Here is a 23,477-nt window from a genome sequence, read left to right as displayed (position 1 = left end):
GTGCTGACAGTGACTGAGCTGTGGGGAGTGAGGAAGGGAGGACTGGAGGGGATGTCCAGAGCATCCTGGGGCTTTTTCTCTAATTTGCTGTTTAGAACTGCAGGTCCAACCCTGAACCCTTTTCTCCACCACCTAGAGACAAGCTGTACTTTTAAGAAGAATTTCATTCATCAGGCATTTTCCATGTGATATTTATTGATTCAGAAGCTTTGCATTTCATTTACTCTTCTCATATTCCCATCCTATAGATTAAGAGACTGGTGCTCTAGAAGGTGCTCATTAAGTGACTTTGCAGAGGCCACACAGGTGAACCTGGGGACACATGCAGCTAGAGCTTCAAAGTGACTTCAATCTATTGATGTAGGGGACAGAGAGAAGAAGCAAGAGTAGGGCTCAGCTGTGTACAACTCAGTCAAGGGTATAAGGTTCTTTCACACCAATATTTTGGTTGATCTTTATAGCAACCTTTAAGACAGGTGATGCTATGAATTAACTTTAAACATGTGAAAAAAAAACTAGGCCGCAGGTCAAATAACTTACCCAAGGTCAACATGGAAGCCAGGGATAGAGCAGAGTCCAACTTGGGTCTGCTACACTTCTAATCCATACTCGTCCCACCGCACCACTGGGCTGTGACAAGTAAGGTCTTACTCTTACCTTCAAGTTTCATACAGCCCAGTTGGAAGGCCAACACACAGAACAACTAATGACACGAAGATTTGGAAAAGCTGGGCAAATCAGAGAGGGAGATCTGCTGATGAATTTTTGAGGGATAGTGAAACCTGGCTGTAACTTCAGGGTGGCCATTTAGACAGGTGAAGCAGAGGTTAGGAGGGAATTCTAGGTGGGAATCAAGGCATGAACAGAGGTGTGGAGGAAGAAGTAACTGATTCCTGTGCAAAAGGCAGTGACTATGCATATGCATGCCAGCCTCTTTGGGTGAGTGTTGCAGATGGGGTTGGAGGGAAGGATGTGGTGGGAAGGGGCATGTGTAGAAAGACAGAAAAGTCTAGTCCTGTCTCATGTGTAGAAAGACAGAAAAGTCTAGTCCTGTCTGCCTTATGGGCTGATCAGTCCTTGCAAAGGCAAAGTAGAATGCTGCATCTCAGGAAACAGAGATTCAAGACTTCTTGGAATGTGAAGGGAGGGAGGCTATGGAGAGAGACGAAGCTGCAGGGGTAGCAGGGCCCAGTCACAAAACACCTTGAACATCTGTCCAGAAACCTGGCCTCATTGGAGGGAAGCAGAGGCCAAAGAAAAAATAGAAGCACAATTTCAATTTACAATTGAAGAGACACATTGCATTGATTGGCGTCCTCTTTATCTTTGGCCTGTGTTAGGTGAAACAATAAATGTCCTCATTTTTTAAGCAGTGATTCTCAAAGTTTGGGTCCTCGACCCAATATCACTAGAAATGCAAATTCTTAGACTCCATCCCAGACTTGCCTACTCAGAAACTCTGGAGGTGGGGGCCTGGCAATCTGTATTTTAACAAGCCTGTTAAGTGATTTCTGATGTACACTAAAGTTTAAGAACCACTGGTTTAAACTAACAAGCGCCAGAAATATACAATTGGAGGTTCAAAGCCTCAATTGCAGTGGTTCTTAACCTTGGCTGCATATTAAAATAACCTTACAAAATGCTGATGTCTAAACCCCACAGCCAGAGATTCCGATTTGATTGATCCAGACTGGACACGGTCATGAAGATTTTTAAAAGCCCTCCCCACAAGTTAGCTTACAAGGGCACTTGGTTAGGCCTTACTTAGTAAGAGATACCATAATGTAGTGGGGTAGGGGGTGGAGCCAAAAATGACTTCAGCTTGCACAAGTGTGTGAATGGTAGCACTCTTCGGTATGGGGAGCCATGGAGAGGACGAGGTTTTAGGGGGAAGACTGTAAGGTACAGTCTCAGAAATGATTTCTGTTTGACTCCCTCAAGGTTAAGGGAGCTGTGGAACATTCAGAGGGCGGGGGCAGGGTGGCAATCTGATATGTGGTTATGTGGCTCTGGGGAGACAACAGGACAGATACAGTATAGAGGGTCTTCAGTAGAAAGGCCAAAGGGGATGGCATTGCCTGGGCTTGCCGTGGAGCAAGAGGGAAGTGTGCCAGGGATAGGAACAGGTGGAGGAAGAGGCTCTCATAGCAGGAACTGGGAAGGCACTGTCAGGGTGGAGGAAGGAGACCTTCGTGAGAACCCTGAATTCAAAGGGAAAGAGTAGTTCAAGAAGATGGTCTGAGGACCCAGGAGAAGACAAGAAGAGCATGCAAAGAGGTCGCTGGATTTGGAAATGAGGGAGTCAAGAGACCTCTGTGAGTAGAGTCAGTGCGGGGGTGAGGCTGGGGTGGAAGGCAGGAGAAGGAGCCCAGAGGCAAGTGGCTGGGGTAAGTGGGAAGGGAAAAGGGAGAGAGAACAAGACCACTCTCTCAAGGGAAGGTAGCATCTCAAGGAGCACACAGGGTCAAGGGGATGTCTTATGGAGGGGACCTTCTTGGTTGGGTGTGAATGCGTGAAAACAAAGAGCACAAACTGCCAGGATTTTACCTTTCAAAGTGCCACTTCAAATCTTTGTCTGCAGCAGCAAATAGCATTTGAAAGCCGAGTGTACCTGTCACTGCACGGTGAAATGGCTAAAAGCAGATTACTGTCATACAGTCTGGGTGGGAACCTCATTAACCATGCAACCTGGGACTAGTTAACCTCTCTGTGCCTCAATTTTTCATCTGTAGATTGGGAATGATAATAATAATTATGATAACTCTTACATAGTATCCTTTGCCAGGCACTGTTGTGCTTTTTATACATAACTCTTAAATCCTCATGACAGGCCTATAGGGGTAGGTATTGTAGAGATTGAATTAATGTATATAGAGTGCTTAGACTAGTACTCAGCACATAGTAAACACTAGGTAGGTGTACACTTAATTATTGTTATTCTATATGAATGAAGGAAGGGAAAGCCCACAGAAGACTGTATTTATCTCTTGCAAATGCTTTCAGAAATTCTGAGAAGATGTCAAAGGATTCAGACATGTAAGGCCTGAATAGTCAGCTCCGTGAGGAGAGAGGTACAGCAGCAGACAGAATCTCCAGAGCCCAGACCATTGCCTGCTCTGCAGTACGCCCTTGGGGAATATTTATTAAATGGGTCAGTGAAAGGATCAATGAAGTATTGAGGCCTTTTACCCCAACTCCCATCTGAAGTATCAGTTCCTTCTAAGACATCCCAACCAAGTGTCCATCCAGTTTGCTCGCACTTCTTGCACAGTGGGGATGTCATTACCTCCCGCGGCAGCACTTTTGCTTTCTGGATGGTTCTGATAGATGGCCCTGTCACTTCCACTCTTTGGTTCCAGCTCTGCCCTCTTCCAACTTGGAAGGTGGTGAGCCTCTCTGAACCCTCTCCTGGCTGTGGATGGATGATTTCCAGGACAAGTGTCATCGCTCACCTGGATGATAGTGACTGCTTAAAACGGGCCTCCCTTCTTCTGCCCTTGCCCTACAGTGCCTATTCTCAACTCAGAGGGGTCCTGTTCAGAAGTTACACCTGATCCTGTCCCACCTCTAGTCAAAACCCCCCAGTGGCTTTCCATCTCAGAGGAAAAGCTAAGGTCCTTTCAAGGCTACCTCCCACTGCCAACCAACTCTCTCTCTATCCCAGAGCAAGATACACTGACAGCCCCTGGCAGTTTTTGTTTTTATTGGTCAAGAATTCTTTACAAAATCCACACACACACACACGATGCCTGGCCTGGTTTGGTCACCCTCTGCCCTGCCCTCTCCTGAGATCAGACCTTCCTGGCCTCATCCACTCAGGGACACTATCCTGTAGCACCCTCCTGCCCCAGGTTACCAGCGAAGGAGCAGAGAGAGGGAACATCCTCTTTGCTTCTCTGCACAGAAACAGAGATCTGTGCCCCACCCGTGGGAGTGCAGGTAGGGGTGACAGGGAAACAGGATCGTCCCCTTCCCTCCTTCAAACTCCCTGAATTGCCAGATGCTAAGGCCTTGGGATCATCTGGTTGAAGCTTCCCTGCCATTTTGCTGACTGGAAATAGAGGTCCAAAGAGGGATTATGAGTCCCTAGGTCACAGTATTAGTCACTGGTAGAGCAGGGATTGGAACTCAGTTTCCTGGCTTCCAGGAGGTGGGAAGAGGCTTAGGTCCTACTTAACTCTCAGGAATGGGGACAGCCAGGTCCTGGGGCAGGAGGGGAGTGCCCAGAAGTTGTCCCCGGAACCCACACGCAGGAAAGGTAGCCCCAGGGCAGCTGAGTGAGCCATAGAACCTGGCCAGCACTATAACGGTTTGCCAAGGGTGCCCTCTGTGACTGCCCGTGTGGCTTGCTCGGGTATACAGCCTGGGTCCGTCAAGATGCTGGTAGATGTGCTCAGCTGGCGAAGGGAGTTCAGGACAGCTGGGGAAAGAGAGAGAGACACCTCCTGGGGTCAGGGCCCTGCCCTTGGATGCTAAAGACAAAGAGGTGGGGGGAGATACTAGTTAGCAAGACTGTCAGCCTCTTCTCCATTTGTAGATATCCTGGTGGCCGGGGGACCATCCAGGGGGCATGGTGAGATGGCCAAAAACCTTGGCTATTTTGAAGGCAGGCTGAACCTGGGGTCTGAGCAAAGTAAAACCCTCTTCCCTGAGGCCTGGACATTCCACTGGGCAGGCAGGTGGCTCACGTACTTGGCCGGAGAATGGGCAAGGAGCAGTACTGGTCCAGCCAGGCCAACGAGGTCTGGCGGAGGCTCTGCAAGCTTGCTGTAGACACCATCCCGTTGAAAGACTCGAACAGAGGCCGGATGAGGATGCTGAACTGAGCCCAGGTCAAGGAACAGGCCTGTTGTCTAGCCAGTATCCTCACCTACCTCACTTATAGCCCTGACATCTGGCTCAAACCATGGGAAAGGCCTGGCCATTGTGAAGCCTCAAACCCTGAGGACTCCCCCACTGCAGCCATCCTCCCATCCTTCCAAGGCCTTCTCAGCTAACCAGCTGGCAGCTCCCTTCCCCAGGACTTCTATGGCGCATCCCTGGGCTTCCTGTGCCGGCTTAGTCTAGAGCTTGACCAGGTAAGGGAGTGAGTGATTTTCTAGTGCCCAGCCCACTCACGCCACTCCGAGTTTAGGTTCTCTCAAATTGTACTTGGGATTTCTGTGGGCAAGAGTGTGGTCCCCTCACCCAGGGGCTTCTCCCTCAGTTTCCTTCTGCTCCCAGCCCATCACTGGGCAAATTGCTGGCTAAGATGCCAAAGCCTGGAAGGAGGGAGTGGAACTGACGCCCCTCCCCCTGCGAGCAGCTTCAAAACCCTGCCTGGCCTGTGGAGCTGAGCCTGCAGCCAGGCACAGCCTAAACTAGCTGCAACACTCACCCCGCCCTGGCCAAGTGAGGATACTACCCAGAACTTCCAGTTATGCAGTGTGCGGGTCCGGACATAATCATCAAACATATCTCGCATCTGGTCAAAACGCTGGTGTGTGATGGGCACTCCAGTAGCCGGCAGCTGCTGCTGGCACAGGCTGGGGGAATGGGGCAGGTCAGGGGTTGGGAGTCAGGTGGCAGGACCCCTTGCCCCTGTGCCCACAGGTCCCTGCCTACTTAATGGCAGTGTTGAGCTCCTCAATCTGGTCCCGTAGCTGCTGGGCCTCCTCCTGCAAGGCTGCCCGCTCCTGCTGTAGCATGGTGATGTACTCGGCTGTCTTCTGCAGTGTTGTTGCTTTGCTGACCTGTGGGCATCACCAGTGTGGGTCAGGTGCTGGAGCCACCCCAGCCTGGGACCCACTGAAGCACTCGGAGGTGGGAAGAGGCAACTGGGTGTCTGAAGGATCCTAGGATTTGATCTTGGGCATGGGAGTCCACTAAAGGCCCTGTGGTTCTGGAGGTGCCGGCCTCAGTTGGGGCTCACCTTGAGGCTGGGCTGGGCACTGAGTGTGCTCACTAGCCCATGCAGTGTGTCAAACCCCAGCTTGATATTGAAGCGCCGCTTCTGCTCTGCAGAGATGTGTGTGATGCGCCGGTTCTCAGTCTTGGAAGGCAGAAAGGGGGGTGAGCATAACGAGGAGCGTGGCAGGGCCTAAGGTTAGCAAACAGATCTTGGGATGGCAGGGTAGTGCCACCTTGTCTGCACGGCTCCGGTTTAGGATGGGTTGAGGGGGAGAAACTCGGACACTCAGTGTCCCTGGGCCTGGCATGGAGTTGAGCTCCCCAGACAGCCGCCGCTCACCACCTATGGCAGGGACAGACAGACCCACAGACAGACCGACACAGGGGAGAGGGTCCCATTGCCCTTTATCCTTCCCCTCCCCTCCATCCCCTAGAGTCCTCCCGATCTCTGGAAACCCTGTTTACCGCTGAGTGCTGGGGGCGACAGCCGTTCTGCTTTGGGGACAACCAGGGGCCTGGGAGGGGCCAGTGTGGCTGGGCCCGGAGGTGGTCGGGGTGGTGTGGGAGCCAGGGTCGGGGGAAAGAAGGTGCAGGGGAATTCAGGGACCATCTCCTGCTGAAGTGAAGAAGGGTGGAGAGTTGGGGTGAAGCTCAGAGACTCCCCCCGACTCCCAGTACCCACCATCTTACCGGGGACTCTGGGGACCGCAGAAGGGTGCTGGACACAAGTGGTGGCTCCAGGACTTGCTCAGACTTGGCTGTGCACAGGCAGAACTGTGAGGGCTGCTAGGGGAAGCCCCAACCCAAGCGTCTCCCAAGACCCCATCCCTCCACTCCTAATAGCCCACACCTTTTGGGTTCAGGACCCATGTCTTTAGTTCCTCACCACTCTGCCCCCAGCTGAGCCTGTCCCATAACCTTTACCCTCTACTGCCACAGGCTCCCCACTTCCACATTTTGTCCCCATCACCCGCTCCGTTGACCCTTCCCCTCCCATCTCACCTGCTTTGAGCAGCTGTGTGAGGCAGGGGTTGTTGTCCCCAGCAGTGGCAGGGGCCAAGGTGGGAGGGCTGGGTTTCCGCCCCCTAGTGGATGGGGTGGGGGACTTGCCTCTTGGCCGTGCACCTTGGGGTACTGTGAAGTGAGGCCCAAATGGGGGCTCTGGATACCCCAAAGGTAGAAGGTCCATGGGGAAATGGGCAGGGGCAGGGCCTGGGACAGGCTGTGGGGTGGGTGGGAAGGTTGAGGGAGTGGGCAGTGGGGACACTCGCCTCATAGGGACAGTAGGGAAGGAGAATCTGGGAGACAAGAGAGGCTCTTCCTGCACCATAGCAGGGGGTGGAGCCACGGGAGGGAAGAGGGGTGGGGGACAGGGCTCTAGGCCAGGCCCCTTGGCAAGAGCAGGGTATTGGAGGAGGGGTGGAGGGAGGGGAGAGGGTGGGAGCTTGGGCTTGGGGTCTTCATGGAGGAGGAAATCAGAACTCAGGGAGGCACTGGAGTCCAGTGAGCCAGGACAGCTGCTCCGAGCCTGGTTGGGGGGACAGAGAGAGAGCGGGGGAGAAATCTGGCCTTTGCAGCCACCCAGGCAGCCTCCTGCCCTGGAAGAGCTCTGGACTGGGCAGTGGGAGAGATAAGAGAAATGAAATGATCCCTGAACTTCAACACACAAACAAGGGAAATTATAATCTAATGGAGGGAGGGAGTAGAACACATTTACGCACAAATTAAGCATGAGAAAGAACATCCATCTTTCTGCGCATTCATTCATTTCCCAAATAATTTATCCATCCATTCATCCACCCATCCACCTACCTATTTATTCTCTCACCTATGAGCTAGCTCATTTATCGTTCCACCAGCCCACCAGATACTAACTCATTCACCAATCCATCCAACCATCTATACTTCCTCTGTTCATCCACTGTCTGTACATTCACCAGCCACTTATCCACCCACCAGCTCTCATAGATTTGCAAAACTATTCATCTATGAATTCATCCATCAGCCCATCCATCCAACCAACCACTCACCTACATATAGATATATCAACTCATATAACCATCTACCCCCATCTACAACCCATTTGTCCATTCACCAACATATTCATCCATCCATAAACTCATTCATTCCTTCACTCACTTGCTCAATCACTGGGCAAGCATTTACCCTGTTAAAGTGCCTTAACTGTGCTGGGTATGGAAGATTTAGTGTTGGACAAAACATAGTCCTTCCAGTAAGGAGCTCACTGTCTAGTCTAGGAGAGAGACCCCTCAACAATGAACTACAATAGTGCCGGAAAAGCCTGATGATGAAGGGAAAGGCATCTAACCTAGCAGCAGGAGACAACATCTAAATTGGGTCTGGGAGTTCTTGAGCTAAAGTGGTAGATTCACTGTTTCTTAAACACACATGCTCAGCTTTCTGCCTCCAGGCACTCGTTCAAGCTTCTCCTCCTAGCTTCTCCTCCCATCTGACTCGCCCTCTACTAGTCTCTTCTTCTGTCCAGACCCATTTCAATAAGGCCCAGAACTCCCCCTCTTCCAGGAAGTCTTCTGCAAGCCACCCAGCCCACGGTAGTGCCTGCTCCATGTTCCTCCTGCAGTCAGCCGAACTCCCCTACAGCCATCTTGTCAGTTCTGTTTCACAAGTGTCTTTCCTTCCCAGCTGAATTGCACCTTACTAGAGAGCAGAGATAAGGTCTTTCTCCCCCTCCAGTCTCACTCTGTGAACCAAGCACAGGACTGGGCATTCAGAAAGTGCCCAGAATACCTCCTGGCAGGTGAGCTGAGTAAGGCTGGGAGGGATGGGGTTGGCTCACCTGCAGGCGGTTATGCCCTGGGAGCTGGGTCATGCCCGAGGAGGCAGGGGGCACCTCAGAGGCCAGGATCCCACTGTTGAAAAGGGAGTCAGCCATGGGGCCAAAGCTGGGGGGCTCCAGGAAGTTTGAAGGCGTGGGAGTCTGTGGGGAGCGGTAGTTGGTGAAGAAATCTGTAATTCAGACACACAGGGTGGCAACAGTTAGTGCTAAGGCCATGGTTAGTAGCTGTGGGAGGAGAACGGGCCTCATGTCCTGTCCACAGGCTGGGCTGGGGAGGGGGGGCTTCCACAAGAGATTATGAAACTGAGAGTTTCGGTCTCAGGGGAAGCAGCAAGAGGCCTGAGTGGGAGACAACAGGGGACTGTGTGGAATGTGAGCAGGATCCCAGAAGTGGCCCTCCTACCTAGCCGCACACTTGGCTCATGAGCCCCCCTTCTCAATCCCCAGGCCTGCGCCCTCCCCTTGTCTGCTTATGTTACCAGCCCTGTTGGGGATGTAGAAGGGAGAGAAGGTAACAGTGTGTGCCAGGGAGGGAAATAGGTGCAGTCCAAGAAAAGAGGTCTGAGATGAGGAGGAACTTCAGGGTGACACGGGTTCACGGGGTGAGTTAGGGGTGAGAGGGGTCAGGAGGTCAGTGGGTCTGGGACAAGTTGGTTTGTTGAAAGGTCAACAAGTGGGGCCCAAAGGGTAGAGCCCGGGAGTAAGGTGAAGGAGCTAAGGGGTCAGAGGGTAGGCTCAGAGTGGGGGCTAGAGTAGGTGGGCGCTGGAAAGCTGGGAAAAGCATGTGGGGAGGGGACAGCCAGATTTTTTGAGGTGCAGGTTGTGTAAGACCCAGGCTATTCTGGTTTTGGGAAGCAGCTGCTTGTGGCCTAACCACATCCCCAGCCTGGGTGCCACCCGCCTACCCGCTCCCTTCCGGGCACCTTTCTCTGACCCTGATGAGCCTTCAGTCTGTACCAGCTCCCAAGGCTTCTTGGTCTGGTCAGACCCGATCCTGCCCCAATGCCCTAGCCAAGGGAGTTGGTCAGGCCTCTCCCCTAGGGCCCATCTTGAAGGAGCCTTGGGAGTGGGACAGAAGAGCACACCAAACCTTGAGCCTGACAGGGTCAAACCTGTGTGTACATCTTATGTGACTCCGGGAATCACATGTCACTGGGCAGCTGGCTTTGCATGTCAGTGTATGGTCTTATGCAGCATCTGTCTGTCTGCCTCCCTGTCTGTCTGTTCCACTATCTGTAGCTCTGTCTGAGTCTGTGTGCACCTGCCCTGATGTGAGATACTTGGAGTGTGCGTGTCTTCCATGCCCACGTTTGTGTGTGTGTGTGTGTGTGTGTGTGTGTGTGTGTGTTGCCACATCATCAGAAGGGATCTTCCTGCTGTCCTGCTGCCTTCCTTTAACAAAGGGAGTGGGTGGCAGAGGGAGAGCAGTCACCAGGCCTCCATTCTCCAGGCCCCGGGGACCATGGGCCTCCTCACTAGGCCCCTTGAGGCCTGGGCTATCGAACCAGCCATATCCTGGTCCTGGCCCCAGGATGCTGAGGGCCACAGAGCAACTCCCTGCTTACTGCTGCTGCCCGTTCCCCAGGGCTTGTTGGGCCTCATGGAGCATTGAGTCCAACTCACTGAGTCACCACTATCCCCTTATCTTAGATTGTGGACTTGTCCCCACCTGGCCTTGAGAGAAGCTGCTTCCTAGTCCTAGGCACCCACCGAGTACCCCCCTAGTCTCTGCCCCCCTCCACTGATCTAACATCCCCTTCCAGCCCCAAGCTCCCTCCCCTTCTCTGAGCACCCCCTCTCCTCACCGGTTCCCTCACTGGGTTTTCTCTCAAGTGAGGAGCTCGTGGGAACAATCAAAGCAGCAGCAAAGCAGCAGCCCTGGTTACCCCAGTGTTCCCTGCCCTCCCAGTGCACAGTGTGCCTGAGGGGGGCTACACTAGCTACCTCCTTTAAATAGGTCACCCACACTCACCCCCTATCCCAGCAGCCACCCTGGGCTGAGAAGTCACTTCCTAGCCCCAGGTTTTGCCCAGAGCCCAGGGGAAGGGTGGCTAAGATCCTACCTGTGGCAGGGGTCTGTGTGCCCAGACAGGGCCGCTGCCCTCCCAGGCTGGTCTGCTCCCAGGGCACTGCCATCAACACTTCTGCCCCCTTAGCCCCCACCCCTGCCCAGGGCTGAGGCAGGGATGGGGGTGGTTCCTCATTCCCTAGTCCCCGCCCCATAGGCCTCTACCTCTTGATTGACAGGCCCAGGACCCTGTGGGAAGGAGTGAAGGGGTCACGGAAACTAAGCCTTTATCCCAGGAACAACCCCTTTTCTGCCCCCTAGGCCTTGGCTGAAACAGGTTGAGCTCTGATGTCTACCTGACCCCCAGAATGGCTCTGGAGTCCCCTAAATGTATGAATATCAGGTTCAATCTCTAAGATCTACAGCTAAGTTAGGAAAGCAATATGGGGAAGAGTCTATTATGAAAACAAAAACAGACATTTGTTCATGTGCACTTATTTTATATAGACATGTATCTCAGGAAGGACATGAGAAACCAGTGACTTGGTGGTCCTGGGGGTCAGGACGGTGAGGCATGGAAACATACTACTTAAAAAAAAAATGCTTTACCAGATATAATTCCTGGGATTTTCTTAAAAATAACACAGGAGGGGAAAAGTGAGTTATAGCTGAAACAAGATTGGCCGGGCAATAGTTGATAAAAGTCCAGGTGGGCGATGGCTACATGAGGGTTCACGGAACTCTCTCTCTACTTACGTGTAAGTCTGAAATGTCTTTTTAATAAATAGCTTTTTTTTTTTTTTTTAATGAATCATATAAATAAATAGACCCAAACAAATCACAGTCCCTCTCTCCCCTGAGAGAGTCTCAATATCCACTGCTTTCCTGGGAGCTCCCAGAGTCTGCAGCTTCAATGCCTCTGGTCCCCTGTCCCCTGCCTGGGTACTTGGTCTGGCCTTGCTCTCACCTGAGGCCACATCAGCTTCATCCCAAGACCAGACAAAGGGACACCAGAAAGACCTCTCAGAAGTCACCCAGACAAACTACCCTCCCAGAAGGGTATAGAACTGGCCTGAGGTCAACCTGGGGTTCTCCTCCCACTGACCCTGCGTTCCACCTTAGGGGAGGAGCCTGCCCCACCTGAGATCTCCATAAAGTCATCCAGGCTGGGCTGCAGAGGCGTCAGTTCCGGCTGGATCATGTCAGCATTGTTGACGTAGGCTGGAGGGAGCAGTGGTGATGTCAGGAGCAGCAGGCAGGGTGGAATGGGGTCACCTGTCCCCAGCCATCCTCCCTTGGCTGCCTAGATTTTTCACAGGCCTCCTTTCCCAGGTGCAGGCCCTCACCATCCTCGGGGGGCAGCTGCAGAGGTGTGGGGCTGGGTTGAGTCATGGTGAAGAGAGTGTCGGAGATGTCGGACAAAAAGCAATCGAGGTCCAGAAGCTGCCGCCCTCCAGGCTCCTCCTCTGGGCCCCCCAGCAGCACAGGTACCACACTGGAGAAGAGCTGCTCGCACCATCTCTCTGGTGGCTGCCACCCCCCTTCCGCCTAGGGAGACAAAGCCATTAGTAGCTGCTCTCACTCTTCCCCAGCCTGGGGACAGAAAATGGTCAGGGGTCTGCCATTGTCCCCAGTCCTTCCATATCATCTCCTGCCTGGGGGATGAAGTGGTCAGTAGCCAGAGGGCCTCTGTGCAGTCCCTCCTTACCTCTCTCTGGTGGACCCAGTTTGCTGCCTGGAAGGCTTGGGTCACCTCTCTGGCCTCTGACAACTACCCTCAGGAGATAGACTGGGATGGCCTGCCAAAGAGATTAGGGACCCCCTCCTGCCTCCTATACTTTTTCCCCAGGTTTTAGGACCCTCTGTTCCCCCTTGCCTCCCCACTACTTGCTCGGTCAGCCAGAAGGCTGAGGTCTTCCCACCCCTGTGTTCCAAGGGAAGAAGGGCCCAAACAACCAGAGGACAAGAGCCACTCCCGCTACCCTCTTGTCACACCCTCACCACCCCCAACCTGCCACTGCCCCATTCACCCAGAAGGAAGCTGTCAACTCTGCATCCCTGAACACCCACCTGCTTTGGGACCAGGAGATCCCCTTCCCTGCTGGACTTACGGAGCTGCAGGAACACACAGAAGCGGACATTGGATTCCTTGCCCCTCCTCCATCACTCCCTACCAAGGCCTCCCCTACTCATAAGCTCCCCCAAATCAAAGAGATCCCCCGTTTCCCCTCAGGAGCTCCTCCAATCTGGGAGGTAAGGAGGTTACGAGGAAACACTATGACCACACGGTGGCGCTGTGAACCTGGGTCTTAAAGGAGGGCAGGGTTGGGGTCAGGGGAGCGCCTCCAGGTCTCTTCCAAGAGAAGCGGTGGCCAGCGGCCGCAGGGAAAAGGTCTGGGGCTTCCCCCGCGTCCCTCACTGACCCGTTTCTTGTAGTAGATGCGCCACTTGTGGTATTCGCGCATCACCACCTCGATGCGCCGTTTCCAGTAATTTCCCTCCAGGACGACGGCCTGGGGAGGGCCAGGAGGTGGCTCAGTGCGAGGTGTAGCACTTACTCCATCCCTCACCCAATCCGCATCTGGGCCGGCCCCTCCCATCCAGCAGGGAAGACTGGATGCAGGGGGCTGGGTTTGGTAGGCGGTGGTCCCGTGAGTCTCAGCTACCTCTGGTTTCCGGTGCTCGTCAGCCTCAGGCCCCTGCAGTGGGGTCACGAAGCCACACACAGGGCTCTTCCTCCGCTCCACATCTGAGAGAAGGGGGCCAGGTCAGGGGTGCCCAGCTACCTCATCTCCCACCCCAAGGGGACTGGGACTCCAGTACTACACTACTAAATCTTGCCTGGCTTTCAATGCTCATAGTAAGTGCCACCTCCTCCAGGAAGCCTTCCTACATTCTTCTCTAGGCCTACCAGATCTCTCTTTTCTATGCGATTCTGTGAAAAGAATCCAGCCTAATAGGGGTGCGGGCAATGGTTGCTGAATGGGATTTTGAGGCCACGGGGAGTGAGCTGATCCACGAATATCCTGATCAGACTGACAGAATAGGGGCCCAGAGCCCTCAGTCCTCTGCCTCAGGCTCCTGGGCACTGCCCACTCTGATCTCAGAGAACTACCCCTTGTCCACTACGGGCTACCTACCTGAGCCCTTTTTCTACCTCCTCTACTCCCTTCCCTGTCTCCAATCCTGATCTCTCCCAGGCTCTTTCTTTTTGGCCTATAAACATATTCCATGTTCTCCTTTACCTCCCAAACCTTTCCCTTCCCTATGTTACCCACCAAGCTAACCTTTTTGCTTTCCTCTTTATCCCTTTGCCTTTCCCCCAAACTCTGGAAGAACTGTCACTTGCCCACCTCCACTTCTGCATCTCCCAGTCTCATCTTCACCTTCTGTAACTCAGCATCTGCCCCCATGCCCACCTCCAAACCACTCTCATCCTGCCTCTTTCCGGCTTCAGACCCATTTCCCAGTTGCCTAGGGACCCTCCACTAGGACAAGTTCCCAAAACTTGTCAGTCTCAGATGTTTGGGGAATTCCCTCCTTAGCCTGTGCTTCCTCTGGACTGCCAGCACTGCTCCTCGGCCACCAAAACTCCCCTCCAACTCCCAGCATTCTTGTCTAATCCATGGACTAATCATCTCAATCTCAAGGGTGACATTTCTTTCAGTGTCCCTTCCTCTCCATATTCTCATTGTCATCCCCTGGTCTGGTGTCATTTCTCACCTGGAACCTCCCTGACTCCAGCCTCACACTTTCCAGCCCATCTCCCTGCTGCAGCCAGGTCAATTCTTCCTAAAGCACAGTTCAGGCCTGAACCCCTCCTCGGTTCTCTAAACCTCCAGAATAAAGACTACAGCCCTGAGCTCGGCTTCTCAGTCCTCCACAATGGGCCCCATTGCTTCTCCAGCCTGTCTCCTTCATATGCCAAACAGCTCCCTGAAGCCAAAACAGCTCCCTGCTGTACAGGAACACCTCTCCCTTCCCTCCTCTGCTTCCTGCTCATCTGCCTACCTGCCAGGAGAACCCAGAGCAGCCCCACTTCCATGAAGCCTTACCTCCTCTGAAAATCCATGGGCTGGTCTGCCTCACTATCCACCTGCCTGGCCATTTCTCTGCATGCTGGCCTCCCCACTGGGAGTGAAAGAAGGAGCTGTGCCCTTTAGCCCAGAATCCCTGCATCTGGCACACAACTTGGCACACAGCAGGACTTCAAAGCCCTGGGACCCCCAGGCAGCGACTTTTTCTGGCAGTCAAAGTCCCTGACAAAGAGGATTTCAGGGGTATCCATTGGGGCCCATCTTACCACAGTCCTCAGCAAACTTCCTGTGAAACAATTGACACCTGAAGGGGGGGGGCACCCGAACATGAAATTTCTTTGTACCTTCGGCATCATTTACAAAGTTTTGTCCTAAAGGACATTCTCTAAAACAGTGGTCACCAACCTTTTTGGCAACAGGGACCAGTGCTCCTATGAGAATCTAATGCCTGATAATCTGAGGTGGAGCTGAGGTAGTGATGCTAGCGCTGGCGAGCAGCTGTACTCTCCTGCTGCTCACCTCCTGCTGCGTGGCCTGGTTCCTAACAGGCCACAGAATGGACCCGTCCACAGCCTGGGGGTTGGGGACCCCTGCTCTAAAATGATCTCCATTGGGGTTTATCCTGGTTGCTGAGCATGGCTTGGACAGAAAAAGAAGGGAATGGCCCTCATGTGTGTGGACTCTCAGGGGGTTATATTAAGGAAGCCTCAAGAGCATCTGCCCCTGGCTTCCCAGATAAGGAAGTGAGCACCAGGAAAGAGTAAGTTTGCCCAGGGTCCCCAGAGAGTCAGGGCTGAGCAGGCCTGGTGGAACTCTCCCCTCTCCCGCCCAGGGGCCCTGCACTCTGGATGGAAAAGCAGTGACCATGTGGCTTCCTGAGAGTTGGGCAGGCTTTATTTAACAATGAAAATTTAATCCACCCATGCAGCCACCTAGCCCCTTGCACCTATGCTGGGACCAAATCCACAGATGACTCAGGGCACTCACAGGTTAGTGGGTGAGATGAGGAAAACACAAACATAACATAAGCTAATGCCAAGTAGAGTCTGCCCATGGGAGGACACAGTGCTCTGGGAGTTCAGAGGAAACCCAGACAGTGTTGGGGTGTGGGAAAGGAAGGGATTTTAGAGTAGCCAGGAGCCTGCAGAGGGGTAGCAGGTGCCAGGGGGATGAGCAAGGCAGCCCTCTACACTAGTCACCCCTCTCCCTTTCCTGAAGCCCACCTCTAAAGCTGGGGTGCTCAGAGAGGAGGAGGAGCCCTGATATTTTTTCTCTGCTTGCCTGTGCTGTTGCTATTTTCATACAGTAGTGCTAGATCCCAGGGTTCACCCTCAGGGAGCCCTGGTGTGTGTGTGCTTGGTGCTGAGATGTGATCTGACTGAAAACTCACAGCAGAATTCAGCAGTAGGACCTATTATTCACCCACTTACAGGTGAACAAACTTGGGCTAGGGGATGCTAGGGACTTTGCCAAGGTCACACAGCCAGGGCATACTAGAACTTGACTCAAAACCACGTGTGTCTGACTCAGAACCTGAGATCCTTCCAGCAACTTGTACAATAGCTGGAGACCAAAGTCTGTCTGGGTGAGGACCCCAGGTTGCATCAGTAATTTCTTCTGCAGAGAGAAGGGTTTGTATCCCACCCAGCTTTGGGGGGAAGGGTAGAGGATGAAACCTCAAGGTGGCAGGGAGGGGGAGATGGACAATAACATTGATTCCCTAGGCCTATCAGCTTCCTGGTTTGGGCAGGGCCTATTCTTCGGCAAGGTCTGGAAGCCATACAGCAGGGTGCAGGGGAAGGAGCACTGGGCTCAGTTGGAAAGCCTTGGACTTCCAGCCAGCCACAGCTCTGCTACTTTTATGTTCTTGACCTGAACAAGTCACTTGCCTTCTGGGCCTCACTTGCTCATCTATAAGATGGGGATAATAATACCTCTCTCCCAGGGTTGCTAGGAAGCCTTAAATAAGATGATTTATGAAAGTGCTGGGCACATAGATGAACAAAAAACAAAAAATCAGTCCTTCTCTCTGCTTAGATAAAATCTAGTGGGGCCAGTGCAGAGAATATCATGTGTGGTCCCTCCTGGGCTGTGTGTTCGCTGCTCAGTGCAGCCCTCTGATCTTGCAGCAGGACATAACTGAGTTAGACAAGGTCCTAACACAGGGTCAACTAATCTGAGACCTCTTAGTCTCTGCTGCTCTGCTGCAGGGAGTGTGGGGAGTCTTGAATTCCCAAATGAATGACTGTGACCTTCTCAAGGGTACGTCAGATTCAACCATCATTTATTGAGCATTTTGTGCCAGGCCTGTTAATGCCTGTTATTCTCATGCCACCATGAAAGATAGGACTACTGGCCTCATTTTATAGATGAGGAAATAAGTTCAAGGGAGAGATTAAACGACTTGCCTGCAGTCACACAGCCAGCAAGGGGCAGAGACAGGGTGAGAAACCAGCTGCGAGTGATTCCAAGTCTGGAGTCCCTTCCACTCTACCACATGGCAAAACTCCATGATGGTGGGGGTTCAGTAAGGACTTCAGTGAAAGCCTGGTGGCGACCCGTGCAGGGTCCTCACTTTCCCATTTGCAAAGTGACAGAATTGGCCCAGAGAGTATCTAACACGTCTTGCTACCTTCACATTTGAGGCACCTGACTACACTAATGGGATGTAGAATGAACCCTGAATTGTTCCCCAAATCTCGGCCCACCTTAGGACTTCGAAAGGGTGAGCTCTGCTGTGCCCAGCTTCACAGTGCAGAGAGTCATTAGGGACATATTCCCCAAAACTCTCTGGGGGTCGGGAGCTGTTCAGGGGTGCTGGTGCTGGAGGTTTGGTCTCCCCCAAAGCACTCTTACTGGTCCTGGCTGGGGGTTTCCTGTGCAGGGCAGCCCCCATGTGTAGCCCTCGTTCTGAGAAGGCTTATGGCACCCACTCACACTGGATATACCAGGCCCTCCAGATGGCGTTGTTGAGGCGGATCTTGTCTCGGCAGAGCAGCTTGAGGCCTTTGAAATTCTTCCACTTGGGAGAAACCAGCTTGCCACTGTCAGAGGAAAGGGCTGGGTCAGGGGCATGGTGAAGAAAGGGGAAGGTTGGAGAGGGCTTCTGCAGCGTTGGTTCCACACTCTTCTCTAGGCACTAGGCACTCATCTATGGTGGGCAATTTGAGGGACCCTCTCAAATCCTGCCCCTCACTCTAACCTGCCTGAAATTCCCGCCCTGAGTCAGACCTTTAAAATACCTTCCCCAGGTCCCCACTAGGAGCCCTTGTGTTCTTTGGTGAGACCCACTTGTTAATCTACTACCAGAACTAAAGCCAGGGCTGGAATCTGTTTATCATCTCGGTCCTCATAGCAACAATACCCAGTGGCCTTACAGCCATCTCTGTCTTGTAGGCCACCTAGGGTGAGTTTTCAGATACATTTCTTATAGAAGTAAACTGAAGGTCAGGAAGGGAAAGGACCATGCCCAAGGTCACAAGGTGGAGACTCATCCAGGCCCTGGCCTTTTCTCTACCAGTATCACTGGTTGGTCCTCTTAGGTCCAAGGCATGGGTAAGGTTTGTCTGAGTGGAGAAGAAGCCTCTCCACAAGAGGTGGCCTCCGAGCAGCTAGCCATTGCCTTTTTATTGCTCTTCTGGTGTCTGCCAGCCTAGAATCCTAGGATGGCAATCTGAAATGAGCTGGAAGGTGTGCCCCTTCTCAGGGGTGTGCCACCTCCCTTGAACCTCCCCTTTTGGTCACCCATGGTCTGGATGGGAGTTGGGCATTAGCCAAAAGAAGGCAGCAGGGATGGTGCAGTGGTGAGAGGTGAAGAGATAACACCCTGACCCCAACCCTATTCCTAGCAGTCAATCAAATTCTCAAGACGAAAGGGCTCTCTCTACGCAGGTGAGAGGCTTGACTCTCAGGGTCCTACTAGGCACAGACTAAGTCTGCTACCCTCAGGGAGCTGACAGAAGAGGTCAAGATATTCAAGGTGTTAGACCCCTGCTAGTCCCTCCCTCCTCATGGTCCACAAGCCAGGGTTGTATACAAGTCCCCTATGGCACACCTCCAGTACTTGCTTACACAGAAGGCTGAGGCCTCAAGGCTTAGTCTTTCAGAATACCGGGCCTGTTCTCTCCAGGGCCTCTCCCTCATCCTGGGGGGGGAGGGGCGGGTGGGTGGCAGTCTGACTCCTACAGCCCCTTGGGTACATGAGTCACTGGGTCCCCTCTCCTCTCTGGTTTCCAAGCTCCTGTGTTTGCTTGGAGTGGGGAGAGGAGAGGACTGCCAGCCCAAGGCACAACAGGCCTCATTACCCAAATAGGGTACATAGCCCAATCGCCCAAGCCTGCTGGCTGGCCCCCTCCCTCCTAAGTTAGATAAACACCATCTGTCCAGGGACCTGGGGGGGGGGGGCACTCTGACATCTCTCCTAGGCCAGCTTCTTTTGTGTCACTTGGGGGGCTCCTGAGTTTATTGCTCCTGCCTGTATCCCAGCAACCCCTCCCCCCCAACCCACTCTGATCACCCAGTGCCCCACAGCCTACCTGCCCTTCTTCTTCCTGAGGTTATAGTGTTTGTGGCCAGGGGAGACGAAACAGTGACAAAATCAAAGCCCAGGAAGAAAGATCTATGTGGGACCTGTCAGCTGGGAGGGGAGGAGAAGGGTCCAATCTGGAGCAAAAAGTCTGGGGCCAGGGTTCAGGGCCTTTTCATGACCAGTGGAAAATCTGGGAATCTTGGGGATGGGAAGAGGGAATACTCAGAACTCCATTCAGCTCTCCACCACCCCCATCCCACCCCGACCCCTGACATAGCTACCCTGCAGTAATTCCTTTAGAGTCTTCCTGACAAGGTCCTGCTTGCTCCCTTATTTCCCTGAGGCCATTTTCTCCATAGCTCTGACTATAGCTCTGGCCAGCTCTGACCATGGACAAGTGGGTTCTTGGAACTTTCAGAACCTGTCTCCCTGTGGCTTCCACTCACAGAACCATGGAACATGGGCTCCTCCAAGAAGTCCTTTCTCTGCCAACACTGCCCTTCCAAGGGTGAAAGCTGGCCAGACATCTGCAAGCTGGTCTCTGGGTCAAGCTAGCCACTTACTCCTAGCACCTCTGGACCCCTTGCCTTGCTGTCCCTTCCCATCCACTCACTCTCTTGGGATACCCTGGTTTCAGCAATCCTCTCTCCTCCAGGGAACCCCTACGATTAGAGTTTTTAAGGACTAAAACAATGTCCCAGTTTGAGCCTCAGTTTTTTTTTTCCACTACCAAATGGGGGAATCCAAAGGCTCCTCTGGTACTGAGCCACCTCCATTCCTGGCACTTAGGCCAACCAGGACAGGCTAGAGAAAGTGAATATTCTGAGCCTTTAGGGAGAAAGCAAGCCCTCTCCACCCCAGCTGCCACAGTCAGCCTCTTAGTGGGGCCAGTTTTTGGAGTGTGCTCTATCCTTTACCTTACCACCTCCCCTGGACCTCTCCTTTTGGTCACCCATGGTCTGGGGTAAGGGATAGGGGAGGTAAGCAATAGCCAGCTCAGGTAAGAGAGGTGTGTAGTATAAAGGAGGAGGCCGAAGTTTGGGAGTGGGTAGGAAATGGGGGGAGGAGGAAGCTGGGGGAGCCCGCGGAAGAGAGATGCCTGCACCCAGTGTACCAGGACCTTAGATGCCCTGCTCAGGCGGTCTGTGATGTCCGAGGTTTGGGGGTGGGGGGTGGGGAAAGGGGATGGGAATTTGAACTTTCCACATTGGTCTGGCGCCTGGGACGATCAGGTTGCAACATGACCTGGGCCCGGGGCCAGAGCTTGAGGGCCAAGGTTACACTGCCTCCAGCCAATGGGGTCGCGGCTGGGCGGCCACGTTGGGGGTGGGTAACACTCCCCCGCAATCCCCACCCCAGCTCCGGCTCCCGGTTAGAGCAGCAAGTGCCCGTCTGTAGCCAGTAGTTTTCTGAAGGGGAGGAGCGCCGCGGAGGAAAAGGAATATTTGCAGAGAAAAGATCAAGGCCTGCCGATTCTCCTTTATCCCCTACAGTTTTCAGTTGATAATTTATCCTGGCCCCTCCGTTCCGGGGAACTTTGCTCCAGGGCACTGGGCCAGGACACGGGTTCGCGCCCTCCCCTGGGACGCAGGCATGGAGCTGGAGCCCGGCGGCCCGCGCGCTCCGTGACGCGCCAAGCAGGGGACCCAGGCAGCGTTAGGCGCTCAGCCTCGCGCGGCGACCGGGGTAGGCGAGTCCAAGCCTACTGGGAACCAGCCCCCCACGGCCTGCTGCAACCTCTGCCCGGCCACGGCTGGGAAACTGCGAGCTGCGCCCCGCCAGCGTACGCCTGCGGCACCCTCCTCCCACCACCCTGGACTTGGAGTGTCAAGAACAGTAGTCCGAGCAATTTGGGGGCGGTTGCAGGGTGGACGAGAGACTAGGTTTCAATCAACGGTTGGCTACCAATTGGGACACCATGGGCGGCGCGAGGAGTATCGCGAGGGTGCAGAAACAGAGTGGGTGTGGGCCGGGGCTGCTGGGGAGAGAGTGGAAGGCGACAGGTGATCGGGTGAAGTGGCCTCCGAATGGAGGATGGGATGGCAGGGATGGCCTAGGGTCCTGGGAGCACGAGGGGATGCCCTGGCATTTCTTTGGGGATAGAAGTGTGGGAACGGGGAGCCGGGGTCCGCGGTGGCCTACCGAGATCGAGGTGGAGGGCAGGTGGTCGGTCCACAAGCACGAGAACCAGGAGGTGCGCCGGGTTTTGGGGCGCCAATAGATTGGGCCAGGGTCAGGGGACGCTCGGGGCGGAGGAGGGGGTGTCCAGCATGTGGCCGGAGTTTCTAAGAGCAGCCGGGGACCAAGGCTCGGGGCCGGATGGGGTGTCCGGAGCTCCAGCGCGCGGTCCCACCATGTAGTACTGAGACCGTCGGGACCCAGAGCTACCCTCACCTGTAGGCCAAGCTCATGCACTCGAAGAGGCGGGTGAGTGTGGGATCGATGCTGCGCGGCCCGAAGTCGGCGAGCCCCACGGGCCCTTCCTGGTCGCGCCGCCTGGTCAGCGAGTCGCTGTGCGGCGACGACACCATGAAGTGACCGCTGTGGATGACCTGCGAGCGAAGCAGCCCGCCGGCGCTACGGCGGGTACTCGGGTCCTCCAAGTCTGTGTCCGAGTCCGAGTCCGGGCTGGTGACGATCCGCGGGCCCTGCAAGCCCGCGGCCAGACCTGCCAGCGCCCCGGCCATGGCCATCGCCGCCGCCGCCTCGCTAAGCTAGGTGGAGCCGCTCGCGCGTTCCGGTGGCCGGACTGTCCTTATTAGCATCTGCCCGGCCCCTGTGTCCCAGTAGGCCGCTCGAGGGGGCGGGGCCGCGGGGCCTTGGCTTGTGGGAGAGGACGGGGCGGGGCTTAAATTAGCATAATCAATACACCCGGTGGGAGCTCGCGAGTACGGGAGCCCCTTCGAGTCCACAATTTGGAAGGGAAGGAGGTTCCCATTCCCCTCCCGAGCCTTTCTTTCTGTTGTGATCACTTAGAGTCCTCATGGAACTGTCCCTACTTCGCCTAAAAGGTGGTCTCAGGAAGACACTATGATCATTCACTCCTGTAAGGGCGCTCTCTCGTGAAGCCCCTCACCTAACTACTACCGCCCTGCTCTCTCTAATCTTGCTCACATTCACCCTCTCTCAGTCCTCCACGCAGCTGGAAGCAGCCACCTCTCAGAAGTTTTGTGTGGCTTCATCCACAGGAAAGTCTCAGTACCCCCAGTTCTCCATTACAGTCATCACTCCACCTTCACAGAACCCCAGAGGGTTACGTGAGTGTGAATCCTGCAAGACTGAGCAGAGTCAATACCAGTGGTGATGGGTGATAGCTGGCAAGGTGGAGCTTTGGTCATCCTCCTCTGGACATCTCCCTGGCAAACCTCTGTTCAGGAGCTCTGGACCCCCTCCTCTCATGCACACTGAAGTCCAGTTTATGTTCCTGTTCCTGAAGGCCCTCCTCTCACCCTGAGAACACAAACCAAACTGTTTGATCTGAGGCATTCACACCTGTCACCTTGCTGGCACCTTTAACATTCCTCAGAGGTGGGGTTCTTGCCCCATTTCAATTGGGCACTGGAGTCCACAGGAGTGGAAAAACACCCAGTATCCGCAGAGGAATAGCAACAAAGCCTGGTTTAAAAGAATTCCAGACTTCCCACCTAGGGCTATCCCTGGTTGGGGGCAGGGGAGAGCTGGAGGCAAATGCTAAACCCTTTGGCTTTGCAGAGGTTATGGCCTTCGGATGGTCACAGGAGGTGATCATCTGGGAGCCGTAGGCTCAGAAAAGTTTCCCACACAGTGCTTTCGTCTATGGTAGGGTTTCACAGCTCCTACAATCAAATGGAAGTGCCCAAGGGCCCCTGGGACCTTGCAGGGTGCTGAAATGGTTACCGAAGGCTGCCTGTCCACCCACCTATGTCCTTTGGCTGGGTACCTTATATCTCTGCCAAACAGTCACCTCACATTCCCAGGATCCCCAGCTGCTTTCTCACTCTTTCCTTGCCCCCTTACCCTTGCTGTTCCCTTCGGGAGATACATCCTCCTTGCCCATCCCTGTCAAAGTCTGGGGGGCCTTAGGTGCCTAACTACTCTGGAGAGAGAGCCATCCCTAAGTGGTCCTTTTGGAATCTTGGGCACAGAGACCAACAGGGTCATGACTTATCCCTTATGTGCCTGTCTGGCTTCTCCCCTGGCCAGTGGGACCTAAAGCAG

At 54.1% G+C, this 23,477-nt stretch overlaps 1 protein-coding gene across 10 annotated transcripts; it reads right to left on the bottom strand.

Moving 5' to 3' along the window:
- Positions 1 to 1,027: 1,027 nt before the first annotated feature.
- On the bottom strand, positions 1,028 to 22,038 carry MLXIPL (MLX interacting protein like). Of its 10 annotated transcripts, none has more exons than XM_016146569.2 (18): positions 21,675 to 22,036; positions 19,288 to 19,302; positions 17,690 to 17,796; positions 13,382 to 13,464; positions 13,139 to 13,228; positions 12,786 to 12,830; positions 12,062 to 12,263; positions 11,856 to 11,936; positions 8,708 to 8,877; positions 6,892 to 7,417; positions 6,580 to 6,647; positions 6,355 to 6,505; positions 6,123 to 6,232; positions 5,912 to 6,031; positions 5,605 to 5,732; positions 5,402 to 5,525; positions 4,693 to 4,822; positions 1,029 to 4,472 (listed from the first exon to the last, which is right to left on the bottom strand). In XM_016146569.2, the coding sequence occupies exons 1-18, from the start codon at positions 21,971 to 21,973 to the stop codon at positions 4,174 to 4,176; spliced, it is 2,748 nt and encodes a 915-aa protein (XP_016002055.2). In that variant the 5' UTR covers positions 21,974 to 22,036; the 3' UTR covers positions 1,029 to 4,173. The 10 variants fall into 10 exon arrangements, with proteins under 10 accessions (XP_016002052.2, XP_016002053.2, XP_016002055.2 ...); XM_016146573.2 differs by having other exon boundaries at positions 4,175 to 4,420; positions 6,355 to 6,502; positions 21,675 to 22,034; XM_016146566.2 differs by having other exon boundaries at positions 1,028 to 4,472; positions 13,139 to 13,464; positions 21,675 to 22,038.
- Between the last annotated feature and the right edge of the window lie 1,439 nt (positions 22,039 to 23,477).

This window comes from Rousettus aegyptiacus, unplaced genomic scaffold (assembly GCF_014176215.1).
Source record: "Rousettus aegyptiacus isolate mRouAeg1 unplaced genomic scaffold, mRouAeg1.p scaffold_m13_p_8, whole genome shotgun sequence".
NCBI classification, from domain to species: Eukaryota; Metazoa; Chordata; class Mammalia; order Chiroptera; family Pteropodidae; genus Rousettus; species Rousettus aegyptiacus.
The sequence above is the reverse complement of the archived record's forward strand: the minus strand, read 5'-3'. Positions and strand labels throughout refer to the sequence as shown.